This window comes from Citrus sinensis, chromosome 5 (genome assembly GCF_022201045.2).
Source record: "Citrus sinensis cultivar Valencia sweet orange chromosome 5, DVS_A1.0, whole genome shotgun sequence".
NCBI classification, from domain to species: Eukaryota; Viridiplantae; Streptophyta; class Magnoliopsida; order Sapindales; family Rutaceae; genus Citrus; species Citrus sinensis.
The window spans coordinates 23,835,693-23,862,297 of NC_068560.1; the positions used below are offsets into that span (position 1 = coordinate 23,835,693).

Below are 26,605 nucleotides of genomic sequence, written 5' to 3' on the forward strand. Positions count from 1 at the left end.
TCAAAAATTTTTACTTAGAATTGATTGCAAAGCTCCAAAACATGTTTTAGAAAAAGATGTTCAAAACATTGCATCGAAACAAATTTTTGCACGATGGCAAGCTATTTTAAGTGTTTTTGATTTTGATATTGAATATATTAAAGGTGATACAAATTCTGTTCCTGATTTTCTAACTCGGGAATTTCTTCAAAACAGATAATGCCGCCGAAAAGAAGAGACAAAGGTAAAGGCATTGCCAAAGACTCTGACTCTCAAAAAGCCTCCAAAGAAACCCAGTCTACCCCCTCCAAAGAAAAACTATTATCTTCGGCTATACCCATCAAATCCTGGATTGAAATGGTTGAAGAACAAGGCATCCAATACAAATCCACCTCCTCTGAACAACAAGTCAAAGAGTGGATGGAATCCATTACAAAGTCCCCTGAGCTCATGCTTGCCTTACAAGGCATTTCACAAACTAAAGCCCTTTCTCAGATCCCTGAGGAAGAAAAACCAATTTCTAAAGAAATTACAAAACCCTCTTCCCAAAGCCATACTGTTGCCGTTTCTGGCGAGAGTTCATCTTCTCATATTGTTCTTTCCCAGCCAACACCTTCAAAGAAAACTTCCGATTGGTTTGATAAACCCCACTTCCAAAATGTTTTAACTATGGAAGATGGATTTTACCATACTGATCCTTTCCAAGCAATTTCAAATTTTTTCCCCAAAGGCTGGTTTTTCAAACCATGGGATTTAACAAAACCCCAGCCTTATTATCAAAGTATTTTAGAAGCCACTGAGTCTGTAAAATTTAAACACTTCTTTCTCAGTGAAACACATTCTGAGCCGGCCTATTCTACGGCCACAATTTTAAAAGTTTTGAGCCCAAATCAGTGGGGTGATCAACTCCATAAATTTAGAAATTTCCCTCAAAATTTTTAAATGCGTTTACCACACTGTTTGGCTTATTCCTATTGGGACTACCAGCAGGCCTGGTTTAATACATTTTTCTTACAAAACCCAAAGAAGTCTCATTCATGGTTATTTTTCTTTAATTCAAAAATAACTGTCCAAAGCCTTCCAAATTGGTTCCAACAATGGTGGAATTATTTCGGCCCAACTCCTCAAATCCTCACTCCAAATGCCACCCATTGTTTAAACCTATTCAAAGCCCATTATACCCCAACTGACTCAGAGAAACGATTTTCTCCATTTCTCTGTTTCTGTACAAATTTTTTCCTACCATGGGTATGGATGTGGAATTTCAAATTTCATACCCAAGAAAAACAACTCATTATCCAAAGATCTTTCAGAGTTAAATGGTGGTCAAAGTTTGATGAACAATCAAAATTGACTGACACCCATATTCGAAACTGGCTTTCTGCCAAAGGATTTCTTCTACCCACTATTCAACAATCCAGAGCCCAACAGACCTTCCTTACACAAAAATCCAAAGCCCAATCTCTTTTGGCCAGCGCCAAAACTGAAGAAGAATATTTCAAAGTCATGCAACAGCTTCTCGCCACACGTTCAGAGACGTCGGTTGCAAGTTCCTCCTCAAGCACCTCGGCAGATGAAGAGCCATTTATCTCCCTTGGTGATGAAAATGAAGATGACTGCTTCGGCATTTTCTCTCCTGTAAAGCATTGATGATGTATTAAAGTCAATTTACAATTTTCAATATATGTACAAATTTTGTACTTAAAAAAAAAAAAAAAAAAAACCTTAATCTTATTTCTTCCGGGTGGTCCACTGGACACAAGTGAGAGCGCACATGTCTCTTCACCCGTATTGTATTTTGTATTTTTATTTTGTATAGAGCAACAGTCTATGTACAAAGCAGCAGTCTACGTACAAAGCAACAGTCTACAGTGCTGTTTTCCAAAGATTACTGTATGCTACAGCTTCGCTACAGTCTACAGTGCCAAGATTTTTGTATATAATCTGAAGGAAGACTAAAGACTCCTCAGATTCTTCATTCTCTTCTCTCTCACTTCTTCTCCTCCTTCTCTCTAGATCACTCTCTCTCTCTCTCTCCGGGAATAGGAAATCTGGAATCGAAAGACAAAGGAAAATCTTTCCTGTCTTGAGATTAATTTTCCCATTATTTCCCTTTCTTACAAAAGAACACAATCAATGTAAGTGTTCGATTCAGTTGTTTAAATTTCAAAGCATTGTAATTTATTTATTTTCAAAGCAATTTATAATTCAAAGCATGCACGTTTAAATTTATGTATTTTAAATTTTCCGCAATTTAATTTCAGTAATTTAAATTTAAAGCAATTTAATTTTCCGTATGCACGTTTCCTTTAACGCATGCATTGGAGACTGATCTGTATCAGATCTCCCATACAAATTCTACGTTCCTCAGAGGCATAGAGACCGGATCTCTCCCCTCTGTTGTAATTCTCTTCTCCCTCCTTCTTCAGAGCACCACTTCCGGGATCCGGATTTGGTACTGTGTTTGTATCTCAGCCATAAAGAATCTAAACAAGATTTGGTAATGCACCTAAAATAAACTAACCACGTTTAAAAGAAATTAATCTTTATTCGGTAAAGACTATAAAACTGGACAACCGCGTTTAAAGAAACTAATAATTTTTTGGTAAATAAATTATTTGAGTATATCGGCGGGAATCTCGCGACGTAAATTCCAGAGGCGAACCCGAATGGGCGTTAGTCTGGTCTGTACTGAGAGTAAACGAGCCACGTACTTCAAATAATTAAAATTGGCCAACCACGTTCCAAAGCAAAAGCATTCAATTCCATTATAAAGCATTCTTAATTTCAATTTGGTAAAATTAGTTATTAAAAAGAAACAACCGCGTATCAATTTCTTTTATTAAAAGCAATTAATTTTGAATTTATTTTGGAAACACATCCATCCTTCGATCCTATTTCCTTCTGGTATATATATATTGTTAATTTTTCTCTTAACATTGAATGATTGAAATATCATATAATTTTTCCAATTTTATGGTTATTTTCTCGCCCTTATGCCACATTCTTTTGATCAAATAATACAGTAAAACTTTTCTATAATCATAATATTAGAGCCAAATTAACTTTGTTTCTGTAAAGAGGCTATAGCTTAATAAAGGTAAAATTATAAAAATTATTATTTTGACTCAGTTATCTTTAGTGCAAGTGATATAAAGTACAAATATATGATAATTAATTAATGAACTATGTCAAATACAATATGCTGACAATGATAAAAAAGATAGACATAATTTTAAGAAACTAATACATATATTTATGTAGTGTTGGGATTATACAAAATTATCTTAAAAGTGTAAAGAGTAAAGTACTATTCTGATTAATTTTTAAAAAAAATATTTTATCTTAATCTTTAATGCAACATAGCTTTTTTTTTTTTTCTTAGCAACAAAGCATTGTTCCAAATAATTATTATTGGATTCAAATAATGTTCTAGGCATTTTTTCTTCTAGTCGTCTTAAACTTTTAATGATTTATTGGCATGTGTCATTAATGAAATTAAATAACTAAGACTTTGTTTTAATTAACATTTACATAAATAGACATTAAAACTCACGTGTGATTCTTATCAATTTTTTCCTGCAAATTCTTTTCCTCTCAACTATTCATATTTTGACATTAATTTCCAGCAAATTATTAAAAAAAAGAAGCGTAAAATGGAGAAAGTGATTGACAACAAGATTTGCATCTTAATTTCAAAATTTTCCTTTCTTTGCTATTTTTGTGGGTTCTACAATTGTTGTTTTCACTCTCAGCTGCAGTTCAATGAACTCTATTAATAACCATGAAGCTTAATGTATCAATTCCAATACGACAAGTCCTTCAACGCATGTTACAACACTTTTTTGTCATTATAGGTTGCAAATGTTCCGTAATGTACTCATTCATATAACGGAAACGCTATTATCAATAATGAAAGTTGACTGAGTTTGTAAATTCTATTTAACGAAAAAGTAACGTAAATTTAGTTGAACAAGAGGTAATTAATATGTAATCTATGAAACTAGGGTGTGACTAAATTACATAGTAATGTAACTTACATAAACACAAAAATAATTAGTTTTTAAACTACAAGTAATTTCGGAACAGCTCTTAAATTGATATAAGTTCTATTATTATGTAACTTAGCATGGTAAGATATTTTAATAATAGCACATCACTATTGTTTTATGTGAATGATGCAATTGGATTAGCCCAAGACCATTCATACCGTCATCCCCGGGAGATGCTATGGCAATAGCTTACTCTACCGTGCCAATGTCATTAGTATTAATCTGTTGAACCTAAGACCAGATCTAAGCTGATCTAGATTCCCCAAGATCGCACACCACACAGTGATTAATGAATCAAGAACAATAAACCATCAAAGAATCGCAAACTCACATGTCGGGTTACATGTAATAAATGTTTTAATTATTAGATGATTCATAATGTTAGACCATTTTTTGTATGTTTTGTAATCTACGTTTGATAATTTAATTAGCTGATAAACACTTGAATAATATTATTTCATTAACTATGTCATTGATCCCCAGGAAAAAAAAAAAAAACCCCAATTTGGGATGTTATACATTACTTTTTCATTACTTCCCATTTTAGATTAATATTTATCACATATATTCTTAGCAACTTGTAACCCTTTTTGCTAAGGGTGAAATGTGTTTGTTACCCCTTCTATTTCTGAGATTGTCCTTACAATAAGGATGCCGGCCCCAATGTCAAAAACTGCTATCTCTATGTGTAAATTCCTTATAAAATTCTTTTTTAATTGAAATTACTTAAATAATTGAAGATAAATTAATTTTTTATTTCATTCAAATAAAAAAAATCAATTAAACACTTAAATAATCTATCCTTTTAATTTTTTTTTACACCCATCCAGTTTCATAATTTATATTTATAATTTAAATTTTAATGGAAAATATTTTTTTGAAAAATTTTAAGAATTAAGAATTATGGGGATAAAAATTATGTAATAAGAACAAAATAATTTAAAATTTAAAATTTGCATGTATTATGAACAAAAACTTGAAAGAAATACTCTTTTCAGGGTGAGATTTAATCAGAAAAAGATTAATTTTCATTTATGGATCAGTATTTTATAAATTAAACAGAGGTATTTTAAGAAATAGAATTCAAAAGGAATGGGAACAAAGGGCATTGGGTTTCCTTTTGTTTTGCATGGATTGGGAAAAATTCACGGACAGACAAAGGGAACAGTCATTATAATGCTGTGGAGCTTGTCGGAGATTCCCTGCCCATTTGTAGCTTAGACTCCTGGGGTTTTGTTCATGTCTTGTCTGTATCCCAATTTCTCATGCAGCAGATGTACATATGATGAGATGAAAACAACAGCAAAAATTGCTGTCTCATAAGAGAGGGTCGGCCTGCAATACATCGCTGTATCTGGTACAGTCAATTTTTATTATTTTTTTAATTAATTTTATAACCGGCCACCGGTTATCTCTTATTGTAATCGATTAGTGTGAAAAAATTAAAGGTAAATATCATTCAGCTACCGTTATTTTAAGCATATAACAAGGTTATCAATTTAAATTATAAAACTACCAAATACTCCCTCAACTTTACATGAAAATATATTTAAAAAATGAAACTTATATTTTTTTCCTCAAAATATGTGACATTACTACTGCAAATATTATTGAAATATAAATAAATAAATATAATTGTAAATTATTAAATATTTTAATACATTTATAAATTTAGTAATTTTTTGCATAAAAATTTATCATAATATTTTATTAATTTTCTATAGGTCAATGCAATCTAAATATTTAGATCACTAATTAATCAGATTTATTTTCAAATAATTGAAAGAAATCAATCCGATAATACATATAAAGTGATTCAAACCTCTACCCACTAACATGAGAATAATTTTTGTCTAACTTTTGGATAATTATCAAACAAGTATCTTGTTTTTTTTAATTAATTATCTTGTTAATTATACCAAACATTATAATTATCAATCAAATATTATTGTTTTTTATTATTAATTTATTGCTAGTGGCCAATATTATTATATGATATATATAGGCAGATTTAATGTATCTCAATCTCTTATGCAAATTAATTCATACAAACCTATGTGAAATTAATTTATTCTTTTATACTGCATTATTTTGATGGTTATATTGATTCACTATTTTCAAATGATAATATTTTCTTAAATACTTATAATAGACATGTCTATACATTAATGGTGTGTTTACTTGAGTATTTCTTAAATGAGAATGAAAGAATGTGAATTAAATCCATATTTATTTAGTAAAATGTAATTTGAGAATAGAAATAAAATATGTGGATCCCACACAATTTTCTATCTCTCTAATTTTTCATATTTTCCAAATTATTCTCGTTCAAAGCACAATTAATTTTATTATTTTAAATGTCATTATTATTATTATTATTAAATTTTATTAACTTTATTATTAATTATTGTTATTATTATTTTTATTAATATTATCATTATTAATATTTATTATTATTAATTTTATTTTTTTAATTAATATCATTTTTATAATAATATTTATACAAATACAGTATAACCTCTATAAATTAATACTCGATAAATTAATAATCTCTATAATATAATAATTTTTTGTAGTCCCGACTTAGGCCCTGAAGCTAAATTAATAATTTTGATAAATTAATCAGATAATTTTTCTGAGAACTCCTCTATAACTCTATGGTCACATTTATATCATAAATTAATAATTGTAGAAATTATAAATACTGTGAAATTACAAATGTAACTGACTATGTCAATTTATTAAAATATGAGTCTATTGTAACTTGTTTTTTCTTGAAGTTTAAATCTAGTTGAATCTCATCTTTAATTTTTAACAAGTTAACAAGTTACTATGAAATAAAAGAATACTTTGTGTTTGTTTATATAGACAATAATTTTAACTTAATTCATTGAATACATTTAATTTCTAATTTAGTTCATTGGATATATGACTTAGCTAAATTATGTAAATATATGAATACTCTTTAATTACGTAGATAAGTAGTCAAATTCAATTGATACAATTTAATGAAATTACATTTATTTTAGTTCATTGAATACACTTAGATAAATTTTTGTAAATACATGAATTTAGTTAATCAAGTAGATAGGTACATTAGATGAATTAGTTCAAATTCAATTAATACAATTTAATAACTAACATTTAGTTTAGTTCATTGAATACATTTAGATAAATTTATGTAAATACATGAATTTAGTTAATCAAGTAGGTAGGTACATTAGATTAGTTTTAATTCAATTTATACAATTTAATAACTAACATTTAGTTTAGTTCATTGAATGCATTTAGTAAAATTCATGAATTTATTTAATCAAGCATACATTATTTATTTGATGAATTTATTTAAATTCTATTGATTATATTTGTAAAATACAATGAATTTTCAATTAATTAAATGTTAGTTCTTTGTACTGTGAACACACTTTATAAATTAATAATTTATTAATCTATAGATTAATTAATATCTCTCTAAATTAATAAATTTCTATGGTCCCGACATTATTAATTTATAGAGGTTATACTGTATTTAGTTAATGAAAATTACATTATTTAATATTATGGGTATTTTGGTAAATTGATTCTCATTCTCATTTCTTATTCCCATTTATTTTGCTAAATAAACAGATCAGTGACATTCCAGCACATTTACATTCTCATTTATTTTAGATAAGTAAATATTAGAATCTCATTCTCATTTCTCATTCATATTCTAGTCTATTCTCATTCTCGACCCATTTTCATTCCCAACTTATTCCCATTCCACCCAATTTCCATTTCATGAAGTAAACGCACCATAAATGTAATGCTAATTTTTTATCGATTGAATTTAGTAGTATCAAAATTAATTTATGCAAATTAATTTCTTATGCAAATTAATTCATACAAACCTATGTGAAATTAATTTATTCTTTTATACTGCATTATTTTGATGGTTATATTGATTCACTATTTTCAAATGATAATATTTTCTTAAATACTTATAATAGACATGTCTATACATTAATGGTGTGTTTACTTGAGTATTTCTTAAATGAGAATGAAAGAATGTGAATTAAATCCATATTTATTTAGTAAAATGTAATTTGAGAATAGAAATAAAATATGTGGATCCCACACAATTTTCTATCTCTCTAATTTTTCATATTTTCCAAATTATTCTCGTTCAAAGCACAATTAATTTTATTATTTTAAATGTCATTATTATTATTATTATTAAATTTTATTAACTTTATTATTAATTATTGTTATTATTATTTTTATTAATATTATCATTATTAATATTTATTATTATTAATTTTATTTTTTTAATTAATATCATTTTTATAATAATATTTATACAAATACAGTATAACCTCTATAAATTAATACTCGATAAATTAATAATCTCTATAATATAATAATTTTTTGTAGTCCCGACTTAGGCCCTGAAGCTAAATTAATAATTTTGATAAATTAATCAGATAATTTTTCTGAGAACTCCTCTATAACTCTATGGTCACATTTATATCATAAATTAATAATTGTAGAAATTATAAATACTGTGAAATTACAAATGTAACTGACTATGTCAATTTATTAAAATATGAGTCTATTGTAACTTGTTTTTTCTTGAAGTTTAAATCTAGTTGAATCTCATCTTTAATTTTTAACAAGTTAACAAGTTACTATGAAATAAAAGAATACTTTGTGTTTGTTTATATAGACAATAATTTTAACTTAATTCATTGAATACATTTAATTTCTAATTTAGTTCATTGGATATATGACTTAGCTAAATTATGTAAATATATGAATACTCTTTAATTACGTAGATAAGTAGTCAAATTCAATTGATACAATTTAATGAAATTACATTTATTTTAGTTCATTGAATACACTTAGATAAATTTTTGTAAATACATGAATTTAGTTAATCAAGTAGATAGGTACATTAGATGAATTAGTTCAAATTCAATTAATACAATTTAATAACTAACATTTAGTTTAGTTCATTGAATACATTTAGATAAATTTATGTAAATACATGAATTTAGTTAATCAAGTAGGTAGGTACATTAGATTAGTTTTAATTCAATTTATACAATTTAATAACTAACATTTAGTTTAGTTCATTGAATGCATTTAGTAAAATTCATGAATTTATTTAATCAAGCATACATTATTTATTTGATGAATTTATTTAAATTCTATTGATTATATTTGTAAAATACAATGAATTTTCAATTAATTAAATGTTAGTTCTTTGTACTGTGAACACACTTTATAAATTAATAATTTATTAATCTATAGATTAATTAATATCTCTCTAAATTAATAAATTTCTATGGTCCCGACATTATTAATTTATAGAGGTTATACTGTATTTAGTTAATGAAAATTACATTATTTAATATTATGGGTATTTTGGTAAATTGATTCTCATTCTCATTTCTTATTCCCATTTATTTTGCTAAATAAACAGATCAGTGACATTCCAGCACATTTACATTCTCATTTATTTTAGATAAGTAAATATTAGAATCTCATTCTCATTTCTCATTCATATTCTAGTCTATTCTCATTCTCGACCCATTTTCATTCCCAACTTATTCCCATTCCACCCAATTTCCATTTCATGAAGTAAACGCACCATAAATGTAATGCTAATTTTTTATCGATTGAATTTAGTAGTATCAAAATTAATTTATGCAAATTAATTTCTTATGCAAATTAATTCATACAAACCTATGTGAAATTAATTTATTCTTTTATACTGCATTATTTTGATGGTTATATTGATTCACTATTTTCAAATGATAATATTTTCTTAAATACTTATAATAGACATGTCTATACATTAATGGTGTGTTTACTTGAGTATTTCTTAAATGAGAATGAAAGAATGTGAATTAAATCCATATTTATTTAGTAAAATGTAATTTGAGAATAGAAATAAAATATGTGGATCCCACACAATTTTCTATCTCTCTAATTTTTCATATTTTCCAAATTATTCTCGTTCAAAGCACAATTAATTTTATTATTTTAAATGTCATTATTATTATTATTATTAAATTTTATTAACTTTATTATTAATTATTGTTATTATTATTTTTATTAATATTATCATTATTAATATTTATTATTATTAATTTTATTTTTTTAATTAATATCATTTTTATAATAATATTTATACAAATACAGTATAACCTCTATAAATTAATACTCGATAAATTAATAATCTCTATAATATAATAATTTTTTGTAGTCCCGACTTAGGCCCTGAAGCTAAATTAATAATTTTGATAAATTAATCAGATAATTTTTCTGAGAACTCCTCTATAACTCTATGGTCACATTTATATCATAAATTAATAATTGTAGAAATTATAAATACTGTGAAATTACAAATGTAACTGACTATGTCAATTTATTAAAATATGAGTCTATTGTAACTTGTTTTTTCTTGAAGTTTAAATCTAGTTGAATCTCATCTTTAATTTTTAACAAGTTAACAAGTTACTATGAAATAAAAGAATACTTTGTGTTTGTTTATATAGACAATAATTTTAACTTAATTCATTGAATACATTTAATTTCTAATTTAGTTCATTGGATATATGACTTAGCTAAATTATGTAAATATATGAATACTCTTTAATTACGTAGATAAGTAGTCAAATTCAATTGATACAATTTAATGAAATTACATTTATTTTAGTTCATTGAATACACTTAGATAAATTTTTGTAAATACATGAATTTAGTTAATCAAGTAGATAGGTACATTAGATGAATTAGTTCAAATTCAATTAATACAATTTAATAACTAACATTTAGTTTAGTTCATTGAATACATTTAGATAAATTTATGTAAATACATGAATTTAGTTAATCAAGTAGGTAGGTACATTAGATTAGTTTTAATTCAATTTATACAATTTAATAACTAACATTTAGTTTAGTTCATTGAATGCATTTAGTAAAATTCATGAATTTATTTAATCAAGCATACATTATTTATTTGATGAATTTATTTAAATTCTATTGATTATATTTGTAAAATACAATGAATTTTCAATTAATTAAATGTTAGTTCTTTGTACTGTGAACACACTTTATAAATTAATAATTTATTAATCTATAGATTAATTAATATCTCTCTAAATTAATAAATTTCTATGGTCCCGACATTATTAATTTATAGAGGTTATACTGTATTTAGTTAATGAAAATTACATTATTTAATATTATGGGTATTTTGGTAAATTGATTCTCATTCTCATTTCTTATTCCCATTTATTTTGCTAAATAAACAGATCAGTGACATTCCAGCACATTTACATTCTCATTTATTTTAGATAAGTAAATATTAGAATCTCATTCTCATTTCTCATTCATATTCTAGTCTATTCTCATTCTCGACCCATTTTCATTCCCAACTTATTCCCATTCCACCCAATTTCCATTTCATGAAGTAAACGCACCATAAATGTAATGCTAATTTTTTATCGATTGAATTTAGTAGTATCAAAATTAATGATTTATAATAAAGCTTATTTTTTTATGTTGTTAGTAACCATTATTACTTTGTTAGCCAATATTTAAATTGATTAAAATGAACTCAACTGAGATGCTTGTTATCAATATTAGACATTTATTATTAAAATGTGTATATAATCTGTAGTCTATATATATGCTTTAAGAAATTTGTTTTGCATATTAAATTTTTTGGCAAAATCTATTTATGCATATTAAATTTTTTCAATTTAAGTAAATCATATTTATAAGTTAAAGTTTATATTAAAAAATATAAAACAAAATCAGTTTTAAGAACTACTTACTTTTTATTTTTAACTATTAAAGCTGTTATGGCCTACAAATGCTGTAAAACTTGACACTTCTATTATTATAAACACGTTTCATTACAATTCTATTGTAATTAAACTTTCTTTTCTTCTCTTTTTGGCACTTTTGTAACGGGGCTAGTTTGCAGAGCAGACAAATGAAAAGCACAATGACCGTCTTTGTTTCCTTCTGGCTTTATGTCAGCATAGCAGGCTTGCAGCTCTCTACGGTAAGCATGTTCTGTTTATTTTTTTCACTAAATCAATAAAATATTTTTATTATATGATTAATTTTAAGAAAAAATATGTTTTTGTGATTGTAATTGTGTGATTGATTAGAGGTCGTGTGTTTTGGATTTGATCTCATGGATTTAGAGTTGGATTATGTTTGGAATTGGAATAATGTGTTCATGCACATATGATGTTTGATGAAGTTCGCATAAGATTGATTCAATTATATAAGTTTTTTATGCTGAATTAAGTGGAGCAAAAAATTTTATCAATGGGTTGATTTCTGTTATGCAGGTGCTGTTTTTACTGCTTTTTTTGCAGAAACACAGCACCTCAAAGTTTTCAGGCGCTGCTTAGCAGCTGTTATATAGTAAAAATAGCATTTGGAACTTCCGGGTATTGTTTTTGCTACTGTTTATGTAGAAACAAAGCTCCTGAAAGTATTAGTGTTGCTTAATTGTTGTTTGACTTCCAAGTGCTGTTTAACTACTGTTATGCAGTAAAAACTTGACCTGGAAGTTTTTGGGTGCTGTTTTACTGTGGTTTATGCAGGAAAACAGCACCTGGAAACTTTCAGCTGCAGTTTAGCTACTGTTTATGTAGAAAAACGGCACCCGAAAGTTTGTAGGTGACATTTTACTACTGTTTATAAAGAAAAACAGTACCTGAAAGTTTTCTAGTGCTGTTTAGCTGTTGTTATATGGCAAAAACAACACCTTGAACTTTTCAAGGGCTGTTATACTACTGTTTTTGTAATTGAAACTACACTTGAAAATTTTAGATGTTGTTTTACTGTAATTTTGCTGTTAAAAGTGCACCTGAAAAGTTTCAGGTGCTGTTTTGAATCTTCTTTAGTTCTTTTTTCTTATGTCTATACGTCATCTTTTTTTCTTCTTTGGTAATATGCAGGTACAATTTTTGCAAGGTAGTATCCAAGCACGCTGTTATTTTTTTTTATTAAGAGGTAGTAATCTAAACTTTAGGCCTCAGTTTTTTCATTTTCGAGTGTATGATAGATAGGTATTGGATGTCATACGAATGATGTAGCTAAATGCTTTTTGGTTGTCTCTGTTTTGGAAAATGTAGTGTCATTTATTATGAAATAGTTATTTTATATTTTGAAACTTCCTAATTAATATATTCCTCACTTTATAATTTTATGGAACAAAGAGAGTTACACCCAAGGAGAGATAGATTTGGTTAGACGCGAGTGGGCTATGTGCATATGGAAACTTGCAGTTACATTGTTACCTAATTGATAAATTTAAAATTAGTCTATAAAATTAATAGAGATATTCCTACTCTTTCAAATGCAATGGTAATTAGTAATCTAGTGATTTATTAGTGCTCTGGTTAGCTGAACAATGTGTTTGGATGTAATAAATTATGTCCAAAATAAATTATAAAAGTTGTGGAAACTATTATAAACGAGTAAACAAATAGTAAAATACATCCAAAATAAACAAGGTTTAGATTTAGACTGTATTTTACTTATAAGAATAAATCTATTTGCTGATAAATTTTTGCCAGTTATTTTTAGGTGCTTAGTTTCTTTTGCGTTTTTTGATCTTTTCATTAGGATGCTATTTCATGATGTATATTATTCATGCAATCATGAATTTGTACTGAAATTTTATTCTTATTTATTTCGATGTATTCTCTTCTATCTTTATCGCTGAGATTAGTTTGTCGTTAAATGAAAGTAGACATAAAAGTTATAAAGAATGAGTACGGCAGTTGAGAATATTTTTTATATTCTAAATATTGATGTTAAAAAATTCATCAAAAAAATATGTTATAATTAGAATGTAGTTTTGTGTTTATTTTATACTTAAGTTTCAAATTTTCTATTGAAAAAAATATATATCTAATCCTGCCTAAGAATTTAAATCATGCATTTGAAATTTGAATATATATATTTTTTTGGGGCCTTTTTTTCTAATATCATTTGTTTTTTTTCCCTTGTATGCAGAGATCCATGAAATCTAAATCTCAAATTAGTCGCATCTGAAGTTTAGCTTTTGGAAGCTATAAATTGATTTAATTTTGTATTAGTTCTATTGATGTTAAAATTCGTAAAGAGCTATTTTCTCGCAAACTTGTAAAAAGAATTCTTATCAGAAGTGGTTTTAGGCTCGTTTCCTTCTGCAATTCTAACGTTTTAGTGGCCCTCACGTCAGTTCACTATTGTCACAAATTGCTTTAGTGATAGATGCTGTCATTTATGTATTGGGAATTTTTATTTCATTAATTTTTAAGTACATCGGATAAATTAATAGGACATTATAATTTTATTTGCAAATAAATGCCAACAAATTTAAGAATAAAAGACCATTTGATCTTGCTAATTGTTGATGTATTGTTATCTTTCTCTTTATTCCAAAGATCACTTGGTCGTTAAATGAAAGTAGACATAAAAGTTGCATCGAATAATTATGCAAGTAGAGAGTAATTTTTATATTTTGAATATTGCTGTTAATAAATCCCTTAAAAAAATATATGTTAATGAAAATATATTTTTGTGTTTATTTTAGATTAAAAGTCTGAATTTTTCTATTGAAAATCAAATTTATTTGATCCTAGCTAAGAATTTGGATCAAGCATTTGAAATCCTAAATATTGTTATTTATTTTATGGTTGCATTGTGTTTTCTAATGTCATTTTTTTTTCTTTTTTATGTGTAGACACTTGAAATCTAAAATGAGAAGCAGCTGGAGTCTAGTTTGTGAAAGTTGTGCTGTAAATTGATTTAATTTTATGAAGTTATTTGGTCACAAGCTTGTGAAAAATTCTAATTGTCTTATTACATCTATTTAAATGAATAAAAATTTTAGTATACTTAAATTTTTAGTGCATCGCAAACAATTAATAGGGCATTTATTATTTTATTTGTAAAGGAATGGCAACAAATCAAGAATACCTGCCATTCCAATCAAGACATGCCAAATTTATACCAATAAATGTTGTTGTTAAAGTGTTATATTTTCTTAGTACCAAATTAAGCTGTAAAAAAATTTTAAAAATGATTTTAGTCAAGTCAGAAAAATTGAAGAACTGATTCTGTAATTGAAAACTTGACTTAATATAATTTATTTTTAAGATAAAAAAGTATACTTTGGTGTAACATATCGAAACATCAAAAGTAAGTATAAACAAAATTAAGTTCAAGAAAAAGAAATCTAATCAAGTTGAAATGATAGAAAAAAAATGATGTTTTAATACAAATAAATTAGCATCAATTTTATTAATTTAAAATATTTTGTAAGTTATAACTTACGTTTGCCTTAACTTTTTTAAAAATAAATTTTTTGAGAAGCATAGCAATTGGTTGCATCCTTATATGGTATTATTGTTTAAGTTATAACAAATTAAGGAAATTCTTTTAAAAGTAAAGAGAAAGATGAAAATAAATTTATAAGGTTATTTTAAACGTAAATAATTAAAATTAATTAAAATGGAGAACAGTGATTCAAAAGAATTAGAATTTTCTAATTTTTTTATTTAAAATTATCATGATCTAAAACTTGAATTTAGACATTTTTTATTTGAAATAGAATTTTATTTTTCAAATTATAAATTTTTTCATAGCAAAATGAGAAATGATAAATGAACAAACGTTTGTGTAGAGGTCAAAAGGTCAAGTATGGATAATCAAATTAATTGATTAAAATAATCTCTCAAAATAATTAATAAAGATTTTTTTAATCTTTTTTGTTCTTGAGATTCAAATTAAGGCAGCAGATTGCTCATCCCATACTATCCATGTAATCTTGTAAAAGTGAAGGGCGTTTAGATGTGGAAAAACCTTACTCCTGCCGCAACGCCTCAAACAGATTGTGATCAGACAAGACTTAGGTCATCATTAGTAGTAGTTGGAACTTCCATTTGTTCTTGAGATTCAAAGGCAGCAAGCTGCTTCCTCAGTGCTACTAATTCTTCCCTGGCATTGCATATGTACGCTGAGGCTTGTCTACCAGACAAACTTGCTCCTTCCATGATATCTATGTAATCCTGTGAGAGTGAAACCATTTAGGATACATATCTCTTTTTTTCTATTGATCGTGACATATTTGGAATGAAACAATTATAAACAGTGACCTGTTTTGTATATGAGCCAGCAAGGAACAAGTTCTTCACTTGTGTCTTTTGATCAGGTCTGAAGGGGTCTTTACCAGGTCCCTCATGGTACAAAAACTGCCCGATTTTGACAACAAATGACCAAATAACTTCTAAACCTTGGGACAATGGAAATAGAGCTAAAACCTGATAAAAGGAACCGTGAATGGATAATATGAACAGATGTATATCATCCAGAAAGTTGCATGACCTTTTGCAGGGCTCAAAGTCACTAAAAAATGTGAGATATACATCTAGGATAAGAAAAACGAAAGAGCGTAACCTAATATGTATTATATGAATTGAAGGTGTCACTGAACACTACCAACCTGCTTTGCCACTCTCCTAATGATTTCATCATTTGGTAAGGGCATGTAAGTATCGCCAGGTGTTAAAACGCATCTGAAAGATAATTCAGTTATAGTAAGCAACACAGAATACAAAGACACTTGGCAAAAGGAAGTCAACCAGATTCCATGACACAAAATGAAACTAATAATGGCGAAACTTCTCTGTAGTAGTCTTCTGGTGAAGTGAGTGCCAGATCTGCAAAGCAAGAGAAATCAGCATGTGGAGTATACAAAAGATCATCTAATCCCAGAGCTTGCCTCAATTGCCTACATGTTCAAAACAAGGATCCGTTAAAAAATGGAAATTTGTTCAATGCATTAGCAAAGGGAAGTGAAGTGAAAGCTGATTTCTTAGGCCTTTAAAGAGCTTCTTTTGATTGAATTCCTGTAACCTCACAAAAGATTAGAGCATCACCTTGACCGTTCTAGGTCTTGCAACTCAGTAACCCAACCATTGTATCTAAGCTGCACTGTCACAACAGGCACTCCAACTAGCTCATAAATATTGTTGAAAAACTTCATTTCCCTCCACGATGATGGAAGTAATCGTTTAATTCCAGGGACATCACATGCTGCCATTAAATAGGAAGTTGAATAAAGGTAAAACATTCACCTAAATGATTCAGGAGAACAAAAAAGCTCAAGTAGGAATAAATAAGGAGGATTTAACCACAAACCTGTAACATATGCTTCAGCTTGCACAACCTTCTTGTCAGTGGCCTGAAACAGAACCAGAACCTCTAAGACCATAAGCATTAAATAATAAACGCAAAGTAGCTGCTTCTAACAGATGATATAAACAACTGATTTACAAATGTCTGGTCATTGCATTACCTCCATCAGAGGGAATATCAATAGACGAGTAAAAAAATAAATAACTAAACTAGCTTTTGCCGCCTAATTAGAACCATGTGAGAAACAATTACCTTAGACATGGCAAGTCCTTTGACATATGTTTCTCCATTAGCAGATTTATCATAAAGTATCTCTCTGCATCCCCACCTAAGATGGAACCTGTTCTAGCAAAAACAGGCCCCAAGGTTAGGAAAATCAGTAGGAGAAAACAAACAAGATTAACAAATCACTGCAATGATGTGAACCTGTAAATAGAAATTTACCTGCCCCTTTATCTGTGATATGTTTTCATAGGGGCACTCAAATAAACGTCTGGAGAACCCTTGAGCATCCGCAATAGGGCATAAGCAACAGGATCCCACATTCTCTGAATACTCGTCCGTGTCCCACCTTTGGACAAAAACCAATCAGAGAAGCTTATCTGTAAGAAGAAATGAAGTTTTAGGTAAGATAACAATTTGTAGGAACAAGGATTGATATTAAAACAAACTAGAAAATAAGATGTCATTCTTACACTATCCAAATCTCCTACGTCCTTCAAGGCTCCATCAGGATCAACGAGTGCCCTTACAACAGGACTCAGAGCAAGAGCAAGAGCATTTCTTGCTTTATCGTAAGTCTGCACTTGAGCAATACATGAGGCAAAGTACATCAAAAAAGAATCCAAAAGAGGCAAGAAGCTTCAACATGAAAGAAGAAATACTGTCTTATCATACTGCTAACTAATCAGAGTGCAAAAGATTACATCAACATAATCAAAATGGAACATAAATCCATATGCACTACCTTAAGCTAATTTGTAGACAAAAATGCGCGAATCCCATGTAAGGGAGCTCCGACTGGAAACCGGAAATCATGTTCTGGAGTTAAAAATCAAAATCATGAACTTAATCAGAGTTATTATTGGACTAGACAATCCACAAACCAATTTCAGAGTGTCCAACCACCAAACATAACTATCAGTAGTCTTAAGTGATCAAGAAATAACCATACCACCAATTTCACCACCCTTATTCACAAATGTATGAGTATGATCCTTCATGAGTAAATTTTTTTGTATCCGCACTGACCTGTAGACATCCATGAAAAACTATCAGATTATAAACACAGGGTCAATTTAAAGAGGAGCTATGATTCTGATCCATCATGATATTTGAAGAACATTTTCATATTTTCCTACAACGAGTAAACTATAACCAGTTATCATCACTATAGATGGCATGGTCAAGAGAAATTATAGTTCTTGTTTCAAGAATCTCAAATCATAATTCCTTTGCATGGCTAGTGTGCTTTTATAATCATTCAAACACACTTATCCACAACAAAGCAAGCTTTACCTTTTTCATCAATCGGAACAGATTATTGTAGCATCCAAAGAAAATGTGCAGGCCCATTTCAATATGGTTTCCATGTTTATCAATAAATGAACCCACTTTACCACCAATGAAAGACCTTGACTCATATATATCCACCTGGAAGGGCGGGGGGGGGGGGGGGGGGGGGAATCTTCTAATTTCTTTCACCATCAACAAAATCAGTAAAACACATACTAATTCAAAATGAAATAAACTTTGTGAATTGAAATAATGCCTGCTCTAAAGAAAATGATAACTGCTATTCATTTTTCCGAACTGCTGATAAAAGCTTCTGCTATTTACTTTGAAAAAATTGAGTAACTTCAAATTTTCAGTTTAGGCAAGAGGATGAATGGTAAAAGTGAGACATTTTAGGGGAAAAGAAAATACTTGAGAGGCCAATGAAACGTTGAAAGATTGAAATCTAAATGAGCAAAACCTCATGGCCTTGATCCAACAATTCCCCTGCTGTTGACATGCCTGCAAGCCCAGCTCCAATAATAGCCACTTTCAGCTTTGGTCCTCTATAATGTTCCGGTTCTGGTGGAAACAAACACTTGGGAGCTGCCAAGTATACCATTCAATTATCCACAGGGATATTGGAAAAACATACATGTTTGAAAGTACTAAACATCAAATGTCTCCCGAAAAAAATACAAAGCACAATTGCATAAGCATTTCATTTCCCAATAAATTTCAAGAATACAAAATACTTGGTCTGTTCTTGAGTTCCTTTAAGAAAATTTCCACTAGAGAGCACGCAAGCCACTCAATAACACTCCAAAGTCAGATTTTAAACGTTATCTTGACCTATAAGGACAATCCATGAACCATTCTGCCACAAATTCAATTAAAAATTATTCAAGTAAAATGCCAAATTCTCCATCAATAGCCTAAAAAATTCATAACTAGCAAACATTACAGAACAAAAAGAGCTCCCAGCAATAAACACATAAAAATCCCACCAAGCAACATAAATCAAAATACACAGAAACCAGGAAAGCCAAAAGATCAACACTTGGTAAACAAACAAATCAAATAAAACAAAAAGAAGAGAAATTTACCATTAACACTCATATCAGAAACGTTTGTATCCAAAGAAGCCCGTACACAGAATCTTGGAACCTTCACTTGAACCCGAGACCAACAAACACCAGTAACTGAAGTTGCAGGAAACAGAAGTGAAGAGCCCATATTGAAATAAAAGAATCCAAACCCAAAGTGCCACATCTAAATATGATGGATCCACTTAAAATACACATATAAAAATCTTCAATATGGGTACGAAAATGTGTGGGGAAAAAACCAAAAAGTGGTTTACCATGCGGCAATATGAATTTTAAGCTCTCTTTTCTTATGTCACCCAAGGCATTGGCTGGATGGCCAAACACCTGAGTTCAAGTCTACAATAGAGAATCGAAATTTTCCTTTGTAAATGTTCATAAGTATTTACCACAGATTTTCAAGTTATTCTTGATAGATCCCCTACTATATATGCTATAATATTTCTCTTCTTTTAATTTAAAAGTAAATCATGCACAATAACGCACTTGTAAAGAAATGAAATTTCCGGTAATTAACTGACAAAATAAAAAAAGATGGATTATGCGAAAGAAGTTAATATAGAGTAAATCGAGTACTTGACAATCAAAGTAATTTACTCAAGGTTGAGTAAGGATAGGACGATACTTTCTCAAGTTTTCTGAGGACATTCACGTGACATTGGACTATTGACTATACTTTCTCAAGTTTTATGATGATAGATTCACAATTCTTTTGAAGAAAATATTTTATATAAACTTAATTATATGGTATAAAATGATTGGCCTTAATAAAATTAAAAAATTATAAAAATAATACACGCCTGGGTCATGCAATATTTTCAACCAACTAATTTACACGCAAAATTAAACTTTATGAGTACATTTATTTGCTAGCACAAACTCCGCCAAATTTTCCGAAATGTGAAAGTGAACACTTTTAACAACGGCACAAAATGCCTGTGATAATGAAACAATGTGCCATCCTTAAACTAATATTATTAGAAACTATAAGTGAAAGTTTTCAGAAAACATGTGATAAGTTTTTCTCGGAATTTGTTTTCTCCTTTGTTTTGATTTACGCGAGAGATAGTTGTAAAGATTGTTTTGATAAGTTTTCAGAAAACATGTGACGAATCGTAGTAAAAAATTTATATATAATAATTGAATGAGATCCATGGTTCACAATTGCAAATTAAAGGTTGGTTTTATAATAAAAATCGTTTTGTGCATACCAAATTAGAAAAGATTATAAGTAAATTAAGATTTTCAAAATTTGACTAGTATTATATTACGTACATCAATATAATATAAATTATATATATATTATTCTGTAACCAATGCTTTCAAAAACTTTATACTTATATGTTTGAACAACTTTTTTCGCTTTCTATTTATATACGATATCATTTATGTTTATATAAATTTTCATATGTACCCAAATTAAGCATTAAATAAACACACTTTGGTAAGACACATTAATTTCTAGTATCAGACAATGATATTATATTGAATGCAATGCTTCAATGAATTTTATTACTATATACTAAAATACTCAACGATCTCCATTAAAAAAAAATATGCATGATTAGAATTATTAAAGATCATTTGATGAGGAGTTTCATCATTAACTGTGTCGAAACACAGCAGCAATCCACAATACACTTAACACGAGAGGGGCACACAAGCATGCATGAATCTTCCACCATTAAACCTGAAATCATAAAAAAAAGAAAAAGAAATAAGATGAGTGTTGTTTTACGGTCTGAAAGCCGATTCCAAATAATAATAATAATAATAGTAATAGTAATAGAAATTGACCTTTGTTAATAATTACTACTAGTTGTCTCTGCCTTTTGCATCTTCCTCCTTTGTATCATCGTCCTCTTCCAATCACACGGCTAGACCAGTATGTCTCGAGAATCTCTACTGCCTTCTCAGAGATCCCGTTGTCATCATGACTTCGTAGATTTTCAATCTTTTCTAATCCCTCAGCCTCCTCAACCAACTGGGCATATTGATTAAAATCTCCAACGGCGGTACCCGTATTCATTTCAGCTAACCCGACCTTCAAAATGTTCTCTAATCCTTCTAAGCAAACAGTGACGATCATTGGATCAGCGCATAGAAGCAGATCACACAATGGTTTTATACACCCCTCTTTCACGAGGTACTTGATTTGCTCATGAGTGCCAAACTTGGTGGCATTCGAAATTGCCCAAGCGGCGTCCTTCTTTGTATCAAATTCAGCATTTTGAAGTAGATTGACAGTGGGACCAATTAAGCCGGAATCAATTACCGCCTGAATCTGTTCCCTGTTTCCACATGCGATATTTGAAATAGTCCTGCATGCATCCTTCTTAATGCGTTTTCCATGATTATGGATCAACAGGCCCAAAAGGTATGGCAGTGCACCACAGTTAATTATATACTGAGCCTGGAAATCATCCCCCGTCACAATATTTCCAATAGTCCGCAGGGCAGGAGTGAGCACTGAGGATGATGAGTGACCAAGGAGCTCAACAAGTCGTGGACAGACACCTGCCTCGATCACAGCTTGAACATTGTCATTCGTACCATCAGAAAGACAGGAGAGTGCCCAGCAGGCATCAGTCAAGACCTCTTCATTATTTGAACGAATAAGCTGTGCAAGCGCCGGAAGAGCTGGCCTTACCTGATCAAATGGTGGTTCTGGCTTGCCCTTGCATAAATTAGACAATGTCCTTGCGGCAATTCTCAGCATTGAAAGCTTAGCATGATTATTTAACTCTGCCAACAATGGAATCAAAGCTCCTTCACTAAGCACAAGATCACGGCATCCAGATGAGTCACCAGCAACATTTCCCAATGCCCAAACAGCCTGCTCGCGGACATCATCACTTGGGGAAGCAAGCAGCTTCACAAATATTGGAACGGCACCGTGGTCAATCACCACCTTAATGTTCTCTGAATTTCCAGAAGCAATGTTTGAAAGAGCCCAAGCAGCCTCATACTGAAGTTGCGGATAGTCTTCCCTCATAAGAAACTCAACAAAGCGCTGGACAACGCCAGATTGTATGACTTTATCAATTTGTGGACTCCTCGCAATCGAAAGCAGTTTGCTGAACTGAGTAGTTGCTTCCAGCTGTAGGCCGCTGTCATCTGACCAAACCCCAGCAACCATCCCGGGTAAACTCGCCTACTTATTTTAGGAGCAGGAGCAAGAGGAGGAAATTAAGTTAGGGATTTGGAGTGAGAGTGAAAGTGGAGAAAAAACAAGAGAGGGAAAAAGCTAATTGTTGAGAAATATATACCTTTTGTATGGTTGTGTTAAGGTCGTCCTTCCAATCCCAACATGCTCCACCCAGCCACTGCACTTTGTGTAATTTGGGTGTACTTGATTTTCCTTCAGAGAAAATCTTCATATCGGGGCAATCATCCAACATTAATCTTTCCAAAGATAGGAAATTGAAAGCACAATTGCCAGAGCAGAAGCTTGTCAGACTTTTTAAGTATAAAAGCGTCAACTCCTTCAATTCTCTGAAAGTAATAACCTCATCTTGTGCTACAACATCATCCACCAGTACTATTTCTGTTATCCTATCGCATGATTCTATCTTCATATATGTAAGTCGCACCAGAGTCTTTGCAATTGAGGATGTTAATACGATTTTCAATCTTTCGCAACATGATACTACCAGATTTGTAAGATTCTGAAAGGATGTCGACGATGGCACTAGATTGACCAAATTGTCACACCAATGTACACGTAGAAAAACCAAGTTGTTCGTAACAGAGGACTCCTCTTTCAAAATGTGCTCCAGATGATAACAATCATATCCTTCTCTCACGATAACCCCCATCCCATTTTCAACCTTCTTTTTCGGCAACCAAGCACCAAAATCATATCCTTCTATTTGGAGGACTTTCATGGTGTGAAATCTCTGGAGGAAGTCATCAAGTGATAAAATAGTCGGCTCATCAACCAACTTCACAAAAAGATATTTTAGTTTGCAAAGCAAGTCTTCAAAAAATAGATATTTATTTGCATCAACTTTCAACTGTTCCAAATTAGGGAATACCTGGGAGATCGATCAGAACCAAAAAAAAAAAAAAAATACAAGATGAATCAGTTGATGAGAATTATAAGTTACCACTAATTTATACCATATATTTTATTCAATAAATCTTAACCTTTTAAAAAATAGTAATAATAATACGCCTAACATCTAGAATGATTATGAATGAATACTATACACTAATCTGTAAGAGAGTTACGTTGCTGACAATTTGACTTTTAGTAAGAAACCAAGCGATAAAGGCAAAGGCAATATAAATCTTAAGCTTTATGATATAAACTTGGGAAAATATCCACCGTCCACTTATTTTTTATACTTTTTTAAAAAATACATAATTCTTTCATTTTTTTATTGGAATCCACCTAAAGTTACATTTTGTTTCATTTTTCCACTTCCGTTTAAAATCCGTTAACAAAACTAACGGAAACTTAAAAAAATGACCATTTTATCCCCAAAATGAAAATTACAATTTCACTCTAAAAATGCCAAAAAAAACCTGCATTTGATGGTTGTGGAATTAATTTCTTTATTGACCAATGAGAAAAATAATTAGATTTAATCTGATTATTTTTTGTAATTTTTAAGGTGAAATTATAATTTTTATTTTGGGGGTAAAATGGTCATTTTTTTAAGTTTCCGTTAGTTTTATTAACGGATTTTAAACGGAAGTAGAAAAGTGAAATAAAATGTAACTTTAGGTGGATTCTAGCCAAAAAATAAAAGAATTGTGTATTTTTAAAAAATGTGTAAAAAATGGATGGACGGTGAATATTTTCCCTATAAACTTTCACAATACATACATAAGAATTGAAAAATTGATTATAAAATTCTTGTACGTACCCTTTCTGTCAAGATATTAGTAGTTTTTTCATATCTCACCATGAATTCAGGACATCCAGATATCCGTAATTTTTTTAAGGATGGAAATTCAAGAATATCAAGATCTCCAGTGCAGAAGCTTTTGAACTTTTTAAGATCAGACATCTTCAGATATTGCAACTGAGGAAACATTACAATATTATGCTTCCTTTCTTCTTGGTTGTCCACGACTATTAACTCTTCCAAGACAGGACATTCTTCCATCTCAATGTGCTGGAGTCGAACAAAGCTACTAACTGTAGAAGATGAAAATAGACATTAAATTCATACAGCTGTACAGGATCAAGCGTGTTAAATTCTGAATACCACAAGACTTGACTGTAACTTGGTTCAGCCAAATCCTCTCAACATTTATTGAATCCAACGTCAACTTCTCTAACTCTGGTAACCGAACCTGCTCGATCAAAAAATTAACTCGTTAATTACAAGCAACAATGATTTCTGTTGATGGACAAATCAATAAAATTACTCTTTCTCTGGTTATATTATATAGTGATTTTATTCATTCCAATTGTGTGTGTACAAAACAAAAAGATGAACTCTCCTTTTATAGTTACATAATCACTCAATGAAATTAATGAAAAATTATAGATCATAATTCCTTGTGAGATAGTGGGGAGACTAAGAGATATATGTTATGAATATCTAGATTTATTTTAATAAATTCATAACACTCCCCCTTGGATGTTCATTTCAAAGAATATGTCTCATTAAAATCTTTACATGATTGTTATTGTATAATAACAATCAAATTAATTATGAGAAGATGAAAAGCCAAATCTAAAAGAAAATTTCTCTATTTATTAGATAATAAAGAATATATAAAGATGAGAAATGGTGATGTCACATCACCTCCTCAAGTCCCAACTTTATATATATATATAGATATAGATAGATTTAGAATATTTTCAAAGGAAATCACATAATTCCCCCTTGCAAATAGTAATTATCATTAATTGCTGCGGGTTCACATCTAATTCTAAGAAATTAGGCGAGAAGAGTCTCATCAACAATCAATCAGCAAATATCACGTTTGGCAGATCATCATGATTTCCTCATATGCTAGAGAATCAACGTGATTTCCGCTCATGCAGGAGTGGACACATTATCTTAGAGCATCCCTCACTGAGATCTTTTAAAAAATTTATATTATAAAGTGAACAACATATTTAGTATAGATTTAGACGGCGGCTAATATAATTTATATGTATTCTAATGACGTATATTAAAGAAAATGACTAACCATAATTTCAATCAACTTATTAGTCTATATATATATGTATATATATATTCAGTGATTACAACATATTTAGTATTCCATAACATGATGTTTATAATAATAATAATTATTAATTCACTTATTGTGTCAAGAACCTTTTCTTTCTCTAAGAATGAATTTGTTACACCCTACTATACCATGGATGAAAAATTTAGAATAATTGTGAAATATAATTATTAATCAATCTTTGACATAATTGCTACCAAACAGGAATATAACAAAGAAAAAAAACAAAAATTATAGAGAATTAATAAGACGATTGACTTATTAATAACTGACCTTCTCAGGTAAAAGCGTATTAGAAATTTGGACATTGTCCTCCAAAATGATTTCATGTGACGGCAAATCATTAGCTGATTCCTCTTGTCTCTGTTGACATTGCAGGTGTCTTGATTTTAGAGTGTAAACTTAATTGTGAACACAATCTTAATGCATAGATACAAGATGTTTAAAAATTAGTATAATAAACTTAGCACTAAATCCAAATTTGATATTTCGGATTTCATGATTAAGATTTTTTAAATAAAAATTTAATTGAGTTAATTTAAAAATAAAAATTAAATATGAAAAATTAAACTTGTA

At 29.5% G+C, this 26,605-nt stretch overlaps 2 protein-coding genes and 1 pseudogene across 11 annotated transcripts in view; all 3 read right to left on the reverse strand.

The window, feature by feature from the left end:
* The window catches only part of LOC102625791 (importin subunit alpha-1a-like), a 170,404-nt gene that overhangs the window by 98,094 nt on the left and 45,705 nt on the right, over positions 1 to 26,605 (reverse strand). The window lies entirely within an intron of this gene.
* The window catches only part of LOC127902663 (importin subunit alpha-2-like), a 63,581-nt gene that overhangs the window by 36,259 nt on the left and 717 nt on the right, over positions 1 to 26,605 (reverse strand). The window contains exons 2-6 of one of the 4 annotated variants that reach the window (XM_052442395.1): positions 26,303 to 26,392; positions 24,745 to 25,138; positions 23,101 to 23,868; positions 21,629 to 22,985; positions 21,305 to 21,521 (exon numbers count right to left, since the gene is read on the reverse strand). In XM_052442395.1, coding sequence (XP_052298355.1) covers positions 21,684 to 22,985; positions 23,101 to 23,868; positions 24,745 to 24,948 — 2,274 coding nt within the window. In that variant the 5' untranslated portion in view covers positions 24,949 to 25,138; positions 26,303 to 26,392 and the 3' untranslated portion in view covers positions 21,305 to 21,521; positions 21,629 to 21,683. Of the gene's footprint in view, positions 1 to 21,304; positions 21,522 to 21,628; positions 22,989 to 23,100; positions 23,869 to 24,705; positions 25,139 to 26,302; positions 26,393 to 26,605 lie in introns of those variants that run through there. The other 3 variants (XM_052442393.1, XM_052442394.1, XM_052442396.1) reach the window with 3 other exon arrangements.
* LOC127902668 (zeta-carotene desaturase, chloroplastic/chromoplastic-like) lies at positions 15,709 to 20,324 on the reverse strand (annotated as a pseudogene).